This window comes from Perca fluviatilis, chromosome 4, assembly GCF_010015445.1.
Source record: "Perca fluviatilis chromosome 4, GENO_Pfluv_1.0, whole genome shotgun sequence".
Lineage (NCBI taxonomy): Eukaryota > Metazoa > Chordata > Actinopteri > Perciformes > Percidae > Perca > Perca fluviatilis.
In genome coordinates this window covers 1,842,068-1,853,796 of record NC_053115.1, presented here as the reverse complement: position 1 = coordinate 1,853,796, position 11,729 = coordinate 1,842,068, and the positions used below count along the sequence as shown (strand labels likewise).

At 42.3% G+C, this 11,729-nt stretch overlaps 1 protein-coding gene across 2 annotated transcripts; it reads right to left on the bottom strand.

Moving 5' to 3' along the window:
- Window positions 1-423: 423 nt before the first annotated feature.
- LOC120558009 (probable GPI-anchored adhesin-like protein PGA55) lies at window positions 424-9,665 on the bottom strand. 2 transcript variants are annotated; one of them, XM_039798800.1, is made up of 3 exons: window positions 9,566-9,665; window positions 1,406-1,643; window positions 424-1,351 (listed from the first exon to the last, which is right to left on the bottom strand). In XM_039798800.1, exon 3 carries the CDS (start codon window positions 1,340-1,342, stop codon window positions 503-505), a length of 840 nt encoding a protein of 279 aa, XP_039654734.1. In that variant the 5' UTR covers window positions 1,343-1,351; window positions 1,406-1,643; window positions 9,566-9,665; the 3' UTR covers window positions 424-502. The 2 variants fall into 2 exon arrangements, with proteins under 2 accessions (XP_039654734.1, XP_039654733.1); XM_039798799.1 differs by having other exon boundaries at window positions 424-1,643.
- Between the last annotated feature and the right edge of the window lie 2,064 nt (window positions 9,666-11,729).

Below are 11,729 nucleotides of genomic sequence, written 5' to 3'. Positions count from 1 at the left end.
TACTAGTAGTAAGAATAATATAGATATAGATATATGCAGTGTATTAGCAGGATATATAATATGACAATAAATATGGATATACTGAATGAACCATATAGACATATGTGCAGTATGTAAAGATATGTGCAGTATCTGCAGCTATGTGCAGTATGTAAAGATATGTGCAGTATGTAAAGATATGTGCAGTGTGGTAACATTATAAGACTAGTAAGAATAAGTGTCTGTTCAAATTCTATAAAATTGACTAAAACATCCAAATCCAATGAAAGTAGTGACCTGATCATTTATTTTACTTGTGAAGAGCATTGTATGGAACCATCCACGTTAGTTTTTTGATAATTTGGCTAAAAGAAACCCAAATTTATGATATAGAAACATTATGAAAATGGGTCAAATTTGACCACGAGGACAAAAGGAGGAATAAGCTTTTTTTAATATACATATAATGTAAGTTTATACATAGCAACACCACATTTCCATAATTAACTCCATCACTCTGCGTTTACGACAGAACCTCAGAGGTGCCTGATTTTAACTGGACCTCAGAGGTGCTGGTCATCAGCTGGACCTCAGAGGTGCCTGACTTTAGCTGGACCTCAGAGGTGCTGGTCATCAGCTGGACCTCAGAGGTGCCTGACTTTAACTGGACCTCAGAGGTGCTGGTCATCAGCTGGACCTCAGAGGTGCCTGACTTTAGCTGGACCTCACTGGTGCCTGACTTTAGCTGGACCTCAGAGGTGCCTGACTTTAACTGGACCTCAGAGGTGCTGGTCATCAGCTGGACCTCAGAGGTGCCTGACTTTAGCTGGACCTCACTGGTGCCTGACTTTAGCTGAACCTCAGAGGTGCCTGACTTTAGCTGGACCTCACTGGTGCCTGACTTTAGCTGGACCTCAGAGGTGCCTGACTTTAGCTGGACCTCAGAGGTGCCTGACTTTAGCTGGACCTCACTGGTGCCTGACTTTAGCTGGACCTCAGAGGTGCCTGACTTTAGCTGGACCTCAGAGGTGCTGGTCATCAGCTGGACCTCAGAGGTGCCTGACATTAGCTGGACCTCACTGGTGCCTGACTTTAGCTGGACCTCACTGGTGCCTGACTTTAGCTGGACCTCAGAGGTGCTGGTCATCAGCTGGACCTCAGAGGTGCCTGACATTAGCTGGACCTCAGAGGTGCTGGTCATCAGCTGGACCTCAGAGGTGCCTGACATTAACTGGACCTCACTGGTGCCTGACTTTAGCTGGACCTCAGAGGTGCCTGACTTTAGCTGGACCTCAGAGGTGCTGGTCATCAGCTGGACCTCAGAGGTGCTGGTCATCAGCTGGACCTCAGAGGTGCCTGACATTAGCTGGACCTCACTGGTGCCTGACTTTAGCTGGACCTCACTGGTGCCTGACTTTAGCTGGACCTCACTGGTGCCTGACTTTAGCTGGACCTCACTGGTGCCTGACTTTAGCTGGACCTCACTGGTGCCTGACTTTAGCTGTCAGTCCACTGGCTTGCTGCAGCTGTTGTGTAAGACGTGGAGATAGTGACGCTGACTAAAGTTAATCATCACTCACTTGTTTTTGACGCTGTTATCTGCAGCCTGTGTGTTTCTTTAGCATGAACCATGTTGCTGTTGTAATGATTTTTCGTGAAGGCTCCTGAGAACACAAACAACACAGTGAACTATTACGTCAGTTTGACTTTTACAGATTCATAATCAGACAGATTGTGCAGGAATTTCTTGTGCATGTTGTCCAACACAAGACTTTGACCTATAAACAGGTTACTGGCTTTAAAGGGTAACTACTCAACCTGGACCCTATGTTCCTATGTGTCTGTGTCTAAGTGACTGATGGGAACAACAATCTTTGACATTGGTCCAGTATTAATCGAGACGAAACAAGCTACACTGTAAGTTATTAGGACAATTGTCCAGCTTGTATTTACCTTCACAAAGTGCCGCTGACAGACTCAGATTAATATTCTAAGTGTCTGACAACATTATGGAAAGGGTTTCTAAGGAGGTCGACCTTTCTGTTAAAGAGTAAAATCCTTTTTTTAAACATAAAAACATCCGCGAAATTGCATTCGCTAAACACACCAGACTCCATGCACATAAACATTTTATCAGCGTAAAACACACTTCATTCAAAGAACGACAGAAACTAAATAAAACAATGAAAACCCGTTTTGGGTCGTCTTTCCACTTTTCCAACCATCACCACTCTAGTTTTGGTTGAAATAAACACACAGTTTACTGATTTACATGTGAAAATATGCTGGCTCTATACACGCTAAAAGTATTGCTTTTTTAAATGGAGTCTGGTGGGTTTAGCACTAGCGACTTCAAAGCTGTTTCTGGTTCAACAGAAAGGTCTCAAAGAGGTTTTACAGGTCTATATCTGTAGGGATCCTTTCCATAATGTTGTCAGACACTTAGAATATTAATCTGAGTCTGTCAGTGGCAAAACAAGCACTTTTATGAAGGTAAATACAAGCTGGACAATTGCCCTATTAACTTATATGATAGCTTGTTTCTCCGTTGCCGACTGCAGCGATCTCGCTTAATGCTGGACCAATGTCAAAGATTGTTGTTCCCATCAGTCACTTAGACACAAAAACATAAGAAAATAGGGTTGAAAAAAACGGTAGTTACCCTTTAAAGAACGATTAGAAGTTATTATATAGTTATATAGTATTTGCTTGCCCATTTCTAGCCACCACTACAATTTTCCCCACAGTATATGTCAGATTGTGGAAAGAAACACTGCATATTTTTCATATTCAGCATGCAGACAAATGCATTTAGTCAAAACCAGAAGGCAGATTTAGAAAAGGCCTCATACACTGCAAAGAATCTCCATTCTATCAAGTCATTTTGGCCTGAAATTTAGTCATTTTTGTCAATTTCTTTTTACATAAAAATAATCTGTTGTAGAAATAACACTTATACCTGCTCCTAGAAATGAGAATAATAACGTGTCCGCAGCTGTCTCTACATGAAAAGCGCCAAAACTGTCGAAAAAACGCGCAAGATCAAATAAGGAAGGTCACTGAAAACTAGAAAAGAAGTTGATTTTAAATATTCATCATCATGTTCATGAAGCATCTGTACTAACTACCTACAGAAGTCCCCGTGATGATGCAGGAATCATGGGAAGTTAAATACACCTTTTACCTTCACAAACGTGCTCGTTTTTCCGCTGACTGATTCAGATTAATAATGAGTGACACTCAGAGTAATCTGAGTGTCTGACAACATTATGGGATGGGTTTCTAAGGAGGCCGACCTTTCTGTTAAAGGGTAAGATCCTTTTTTTAAACATAAACACATCTCCAAAATTGCGTTTGCTAAACCCACCAGACTCCATGTAAATAAACAGTCATTTTATCAGCGTAAAACACACTTTATTCAAAGTCGACAGAAACTAAATAAAACAATGAAAAGCCATTTTGGGGTCGTCTTTCCACTTTTACAACCATCACAACTCTAGTTTGGGTTGAAATAAACACACAGTTTACTGATTTACATGTGAAAATATGCTGGCTCTATACACGCTAAAAGTATTGTTTTTTTAAATGGAGTCTGGTGGGTTTAGCACTAGCGACCTCAAAGCTGTTTCTGGTTCAACAGAAAGGTCTCAAACAGGTTTTAAAGGAGTGTGCTGTTGATAGGACGTCCTGTGCCCAGCAGAGATGGCAAAAGTACTCACTTCCCGTACTTAAGTAGAAGTACAGATACTTGTGTTAAAAAATACTCTGGTAAAAGTAGAAGTACTGATTTAACTTCTTTACTTAAGTAAAAGTAACAAAGTACAGGCTTTGAAATGTACTTAAAGTATAAAAGTAAAAGTAGCCTTGCGAATGACAACCACTTTTTATGCAAAGCTACCTGGACCACACACGTTACTAGAGTGCAAGCTGAGAAACTTCAGTGGACATAAAAACCAGGCTCTTTATATGCCATTGTCTACATTTTAAATGGATGTCTGCCAAACATCACATATATGATTATTGTGACAGAGACTGGGACTCCAGCTTAATAAGATTCTGACTGAGTAGCAAGATATGAATTCAATTGTGATTCTGTGAGGATTCACAGATCCAGTTTCTCTTTTTTATTCGTCCCCTTAACATTTAAAGGAATCTGCATGTATGTGTGTGTGCTCAAATATAGAAAGAAAATAAAGGATACAATATGAATTACTAAACATTAATTAATTAATTAATTAAGAAGTTCCCCATACTTTTAGAGTTACACAGCACATTGGCCAGGAGTCATACTTGATGCCTCCTAGCCTATCTCAAACATCTCTCTCAGATAAGGCCAGGGATGATTGGGAATGTCTTGCTGCTTGTCTGCCTAATCTCTGGGATCTCTGTTTTCTTCATTTTCAATCATGTCGCCGTCCATACTACTAGTGCTAACGTTACCACTATCATGTTGCAATTATTTGCCGCAAATGAATGCAGCCGAATCTGTCGAGTCGTCTTGTAGTGGTACGTTACATGCAACGTAGCCTACAGTATATTCCCATCCAATTAGATTGAATTCGGTATTGATCACGTGAAAAATAATAACGGTAACTCCAGTGAAATTATTTGAAACTTGCTAGTGAGGACTAGATTAGGACCTTATTTAAAGCTGATGCTGGTTTCAAACTTCGCCAACTTTCCAGGTGTGTCTGTAAAACACGGACAGAGACAACTTCTCTCTTTTGATGCTTTACAAGCAACGTGAAACCTAGCTAACAGGTGAAGAACACAAACAACTAAATCACTAGCTAACCTACTGTAACTGTGCAGGAACTATAGACTAATACAACAACAGGCTTACATGAACTGACAACAGAAGTTATACGACTTACAGTTCTCAAGGACGCACACACACCATCTCAACTGATTATCTGCCGGACAGCTATATTACTATCTCTATAGGCCTATATAATATTACTATAATACTAGTCTCTCTTTCTTTTTTCTCACTTTTTTCCGCTCGCGGTGTGAGGCGCGTGTCCGCGCTATTCTCCGACATTACGACCTCTTGTACAAAACTAAAGTAACGAGCCAATTTTTAAAATGTAAGGAGTAGAAAGTACCGATATTCGTGTTAAAATGTAAGGAGTAAAAGTAAAAAGTCGCCACAAAAATGAATAGTAAAGTAAAGTAGAAATATCCGAAAAATCTACTTAAGTACAGTAACGAAGTATTTGTACTTCGTTACTTCCCATCTCTGGTGCCCAGCATGTTGCATTGCATTAACCTTGTACAATGTGTGTCTGTGTGTTTGCTGCAACTCTTAATCTCTCATCGTGTAACAACAATACCAAGAAGAATCCTTATATATTGCAGGATTCTTCGTCAGATTACGGTGTCAGCAGTTCTTTGAGACAATGATTTACTTCTTCCAACACCACAGAGCATCTGATTGTTCTTGTTTTTTAGCGGCTTCATCTGAGGAGATAATTACCTCACAGACATGCACAGCCACACTTTTACTGCTCGTCTCAAAGGGCCTGTTTTCACTCACATTTCTTATGTAACTTGTTTTAACTGTGCAGGTTATTTGTTCATCCATTAAGACATTACAGACATTCCCTTATTTGCCTTACCTTACCATACCTTATCTTCCTTTTTATTTGCCAGGGTTTTCATGATTTTGTTTTATAATTATGTTAAATTACGTTAAGGACATATTTAAGTTTATAATAAAACGCTGTTACATTCTTCCAGGCCCTGTTTACACGTACGTGGTTATTTTTACAAACGGAGACATTTCCCTTCGTTTGTGTCCTTCGTTTACACGCTAACGGAGAATTCTCCTCTGAAACGGGTCTTTCTAAAAACTCCGGCCAGAGAGGAGATTTTGGAAATCTTCGTTTGCTTGTAAACTGAGACAAACGGAGGTTTAGGCAGCCGAGAGAGGAAGAGGAAGTGATTGGTTGCTGTTGTTGCTATTTTCTGGGTTCTGATTGGCTAATGTGAGCTTTTCGTTACACAGCTACCTACAGGTCTGGAGTGCTCTTGGCTGCATTGACAGCATATATACACAGGTTCATGTAAACGAAGACTTTTCTGAAAACTGACAGCTGAGCAGGATGTTATTTTAGAAAACGGAGATAGAAATGTCCGTTTATGAAAATAGCCGCCACGTGGAAACGTAGCAGTATCCTGTCACAAAATGGACTGCATTTTTTTTGTTTTAAGATTATTTTTCCCTTAATTTCAGAGTGAGAGACAGTGGACAGACAGGAAAGGTGGGAGAGAGATGGGGGGTGACACACAGCAAAGGGCAGCAGGTTGGATTCGAACCCGCGGCGCCGCAAAGGCCTCAGCCTTCATGGGGCGCACGCCGTTACTGGGAGAGCTAGAGGTCGCCCCAGGACTGCATCTAGCCAGATGGTACAGATCCATTTGTCCGACACGACTGAAGCGTGGTGTGGTGATGTCATACAGCCATGGTTGGTGCTCCACGCCCCTGGCCGGCAGCTGATTGGACGAAAGCGTCACATGGGTCTCGCTACTCGAGAATTTCAACAGGGTGTCATGGCGGCGTGTTGAGAATACGATCTCATATCGTATTAAAATAGTTCACCGAAACGTTTCTGGAAACATCTGTAGAGAGAAATAGGCCGTGTGTGTGTGTGTGTGTGTGTGTGTGTGTGTGTGTGTGTGTGTGTGTGTGTGTGTGTGTGTGTCTCTGTGTGTGTGAGTCTGTGTGTGTGTGTGTGTGTGTGTGTGTGTGTGTGTATGTGTGTGTGAGTCTCTGTGTGTGTGTGTGTGTGTGTGTGTGTGTGTGTGTGTGTGTGTGTGTGTGTGTGTGTGTGTGTGTGTGTATATATACAGTGTCTGAATCTGTCTTCATTTCAGATCAACAAAGGTCAATTTAAAAGATTTTCGTCTACTTCTGCTGGATAGTCGCGTCGCATTCAACGGATTTATTTGCATAAAGATGGGCGTCGCACAGCTTTTTGACGCGCAGCATTTTGTCAAATGCAGCGCCGCCTTCCCAGTTCCCAGGATGCTTTGCGGACGCATTGAAGTCGCTTGACGTCACCCAGAGGAATAAACTGGAGCGCGGCGCAACAGAAGCATCGCACGGACCAATGGATCTGTACCGTTAGCGACCACTCAAAGCACTTTACAAAGGTGAGATGAGATGCTCATAATAGAGAGCGAAAGCATGCGTGCCCATGCAGGTCAAACTTCCACCTCTGGACTCAATGCTACAGATTCCTACAGAACACAGGTGTGTGACGGTTGGTGTGGTTATGAGTTGCCCCGCAGTGATCAGCTGACTAGGTCTATTGCCCCGTGACCGTTGGCGAAGTAATCTTCTGCTACCAGCCCCTGCTGCCGGGCTAGCAGGGTGGACTGGGTTTCATGAAGGATATCAGAAGTCTCTTTCCCGGTGCTGGCTGAGCGTTACTGAGCAGCCTCCAACTGAGCTTGAAGACGTAGATGTGACGTGAGCAACCTGTCTGAAAGTGTGAAGTCTTCTGGTAGCTGTGCCGAGAGAAATCTCAATCATTCCCAATCTTACAGAGACGGAGAGCGTAGGTATATGTAAGGAGATAACATAGGCACAGGCTAATTACTGATCACTAACATGCTAGTTAACATTAGTCATTAAACCTAAACAGCTAATGGAAGTCCAAACTGCCTGTGAGCTTCTCCTGTACTATACGGTAATTCCTCTACTGTGTGACAGTAAGTCTCGTGGTTATGACCCAATCGTTAGCCTATTGTTATAAAAGCGTCTGCTACGGAGCCATAACGTGAGGTACAAGGTAATGGAGCCTTTTATACATTGTCGTGTTTCTTTAGAAATAAACAATGGACAAATAGAGTCTTTAAACTCTTCAGATGTAAAGTTATTCTCTGTCAAAGTGGCGTCAGAATGAATGGGAGTCAATGGGATGCTAACGGGAGGTGATGGCTTGGTAGCATCAAAATGTCTCCATAGGAGGTTGGAGTTCTGAAGTGAAGCTTACCCCCTTGCTCACAAGCTGTTCCGCCACGACAAGCACCAGTCAGGAACTTTACAAAACAAGACATCATTTACACACACATTCATACATTGGTTGTTAATGTGGGGTTCAGTATCTTGCCACAGGACACTTCGACATGTAGACTGCAGGGGCCTGGTAGTCTTGCATTGCCAGACCTTCCTCCGCAGCGCTGTGGAGGAAGGTCTGGCTACTCCACACATATATTCTAGGATAGGGAGAAAGAAAGACTCTGAGTTGTTTGCATTTATTTAGACCAATCACAGTGGTCATGGGTGGCGCTAAGCTAATAAAAATGCAAAGCGATGGTAAAGTTAGTGCTGTGTGTGTGTATATATATATATATATATGTGTGTGTGTGTGTGTGTGTTTGTGTGTATGTATATCTGTGTGTGTGTGTGTGTGTGTGTGTGTGTGTGTGTGTGTGTGTGTGTGTGTGTGTGTGTGTGTGTGCGTGTGCCTGTCTGTGTGTCTGTGTGTGTGTGTCTGTCTGTCTGTGTGTCTATGTGTGTGTGTGTGTTTTAGGTGATATGAGCTCAGAGAACATGTTTACAGATTATCTGAACACCAATGATGCGTCATGTTCAGCCTTATCTTCAGCAAGAAAACAAGCTCTGATATGTGTAACGACTTTAGTCTGGCTCACCGGATGTACAGCTCTTTGATAATCTATCTTGGATAATCTATCTCTGCTATCTATTTAGCACGGGTCACTACAGGCTGTTGGTCTAAAGAAATACCAACAGGCCAGAGCCTTTGTTCTCTAACCCCAGAGTAGATAAGCGGTGTAGCCAGGCCGTACTCCAGCGCTGACATGAGATACTACTGGACAACATCGCTGACTTTAAAGTACTTATCAGCTGTATTAATAAAACATCACAGCTGTTATCAGTGGACAGGTGTTCCAATAGCTGCCAATTAAACATTAATGAATTATAATTGATGACTAAGAAAGGTCAAAGTTTTTTGTCTCCGTTTACAGAAAACTTTACTGCAGTTCTTCCTTCTTATCTTTCTTCTTCTTCTTCTTCTTCATTATTCTTTCCTCTTTCCCTTTATTCTTTCATCCTCCCTCCCTTCCTCTCTGCCTTCCCTTATGTCCTTCCTCCCTTCCTCTCTACCTTCCCTTATGTCCTTCCTCCCTTCCTCTCTGCCTTCCCTTATGTCCTTCCTCCCTTCCTCTCTACCTTCCCTTATGTCCTTCCTCCCTTCCCTCCTGCCTTGCTTCCTAAATTTCTACTCAACTCGGCTCATAGCGACCTATGGAGTCATTGTTCAGGTGATAGGTTACATAAAGGCTACATAAAGGTTACCTAAAGGCTACATATAGGTTACATAAAGGCTACATAAAGCAAGGCATTACAAAGCTGGCACAAACGTGTGGTGTAAGTGAGCCGAAGGATGTGTGAAAGTGATCTGGTGATAACACAGTATACATTAACAGACAGCCTGTATCACCGCTTAAAGGGTCCAAATACCGATATTATATATAGTGTCTGTTTGTCCAGCCGGCCGACTGCCGGCCAGACACTGACCGCCAACGGAAAGATCATAGTTATTGTTCCACTCACCTGCTGATCTTCATGCTCACTTTCACTTTGGAGGGGGGCAGTAGCTCAGTCAGTAGGCAGTTGAGTTGAGAATTGGAGGGTTGCTGGTTCAAGTCCCCATACGGACCAAAGTAGGGTGGTGGACTGGTAGCTGGAGGGGTGCCAGTTCACCTCCTGGGCACTGCCAAGATGCTATTGTACATGTAGAGGTACTGAGCATATGGGTGTAATTCATACCTGTGTGTAGTAAAGTATACATTATTATCAAATTGCTACTGATACCCGATTCAATTGAGATGTCCTATTGCTTTGTCCGCATGGATGAACCTACATCTGATCGTTATGTTATTGATTCAGGAAATCAATTCATGCAGCATACTTTTCTCAAAAGATTTGGATTAGATAAACAAACGTGACATGTCCTGACATGTGTCTTCTCGGCCTGATCTCACAGGACATTTTGACGTATATGTTTTTCAGAAGAAATGGTATGTTGTTACCTCGTGAATCTGCGTCTGTAACAGGATACTGGACTTTCTGACCAGCAGACCTCACTCAGTTGGTCAGGTTAGACAAACCGCAAGGCCTCTGCAGCAGCAAGGACCAGACTGTACCACGGTCCCTCGTTCACCAAGAACACTAAAGAGCTGATCATGGACTTCATAATGTATTTTCGGGTATTTGGTTCATTGTACAGTAACAATGAGATGAGCCTGAAAGCAGAAGGCTGCATACACAGATCCATCTGTATCAGCAGAGGTGGGGCAGTTCTCTCTCATTAGGACTAAGCAGCTTCAGCTGCTGGGGCTGCACAGGCACACACCTGCAGAACATCACCAACAAGGAAACAACGGCTGCTATAAGACCCGGGATTCTGATTGGCTAACGTGGGCTTGAGCTTCTCGTTACGCTGCCACCTACAGGTCTGGCGTGCTCTTGACAGCATATATACACAGGTACATGCAAACAAACACTTTTCAGAAAACTGACAGCTGTGCTCGATGTTATTTTTGAAAACGGAGAGGTTGAAATCCGTTTATGAAAATAGCCGGCCACTTGGAAACATAGCATAATTTTAAACACGGATCCTGGGCCGCCTACTCAACTGATGTCCTCTGTCTATGTCCACGATGTCTGAACATGTTCCCAAAGCTGATAGAGATATATGATAGAAATGAATGATATTTTGACCCACATACCGACTCACTCACTAGAGCACCAAATGTGGATTAATGCACCGCTGAAAATAGTCCCCATCAAATGCACCATGTTTTGAAGGAGGGAAGAGAGTTGATTTCACGGATGGTTGGTGGGAGAGAAAGATGGAACATTTGGTTGGTTTTGGTGGCTTTCTTGGGAAAGATAGATCTTATAGCTGCTTTACTGTTTTTTAACACCTGCTTACACACGTTTTCAAAACTGTGTCTACTTTTTTCAAAACTCTACACACAATTCCCAAAACTGCAAACACACAATGCTAAATGCCTCACATCTCCTTCAACATGAAACACTGCATTCAAAATACCATAAACACATCTCAAAATGAAGCATTTGCATCAAATGGCAAACACTTTTTCATAATAGTACATTTTTGGATATACCATGTACACACTGTTCTAAATCTGAAGCTCTTCTGTCTTTCATAGGCTTATATCTACATTTACAATGTTCTAGAGCAGTGATTTTCAACCACTGTGCCACTAGTGTGCCATGAGAGATCGTCTTTTGTGCCGTGGGAAATTATCCGATTTTACTTAATTGGTCCAACAAATTTTTTTTATTGAGTTACTGCAAATAATTTGCCATTGTTGCGCATCTGTGCCTGCACTGTGATGCGTGGCAGAGAAATGAAATACTATTCTGTGCCAGTAGGTGGCAGTGTAGCGCAATAATGACCTTGTTGATGTAAGACAATAGAATTACTGCCACCTGGTGGCAGTGACAGGATGTAAGCAGTAGGGCCGAGATCATCGATGTAAGCCTGCAAAAGTGATGGATACATTTTTAAAAAGTAAAAATGCAGATTCTGATCTTATTAGGGTACAATGTGTCATTTTGTAACATTTTTGGTTGGTGGTGTGCCGCATGATTTTTTTAATGTACAAAAATGTGCCGTGGCTCAAAAAAGGTTGAAAAACACTGTTGTAGAGATACAGTAATCTGCTGAGAGGGGTTGAAAAGTGCA

Excerpts from the sequence above, each read along its gene's own strand:
- LOC120558009 (XM_039798799.1), bottom strand. The coding sequence starts at position 1,342 with ATGTCAGGCACCTCTGAGGTCCAGCTGATGACCAGCACCTCTGAGGTC.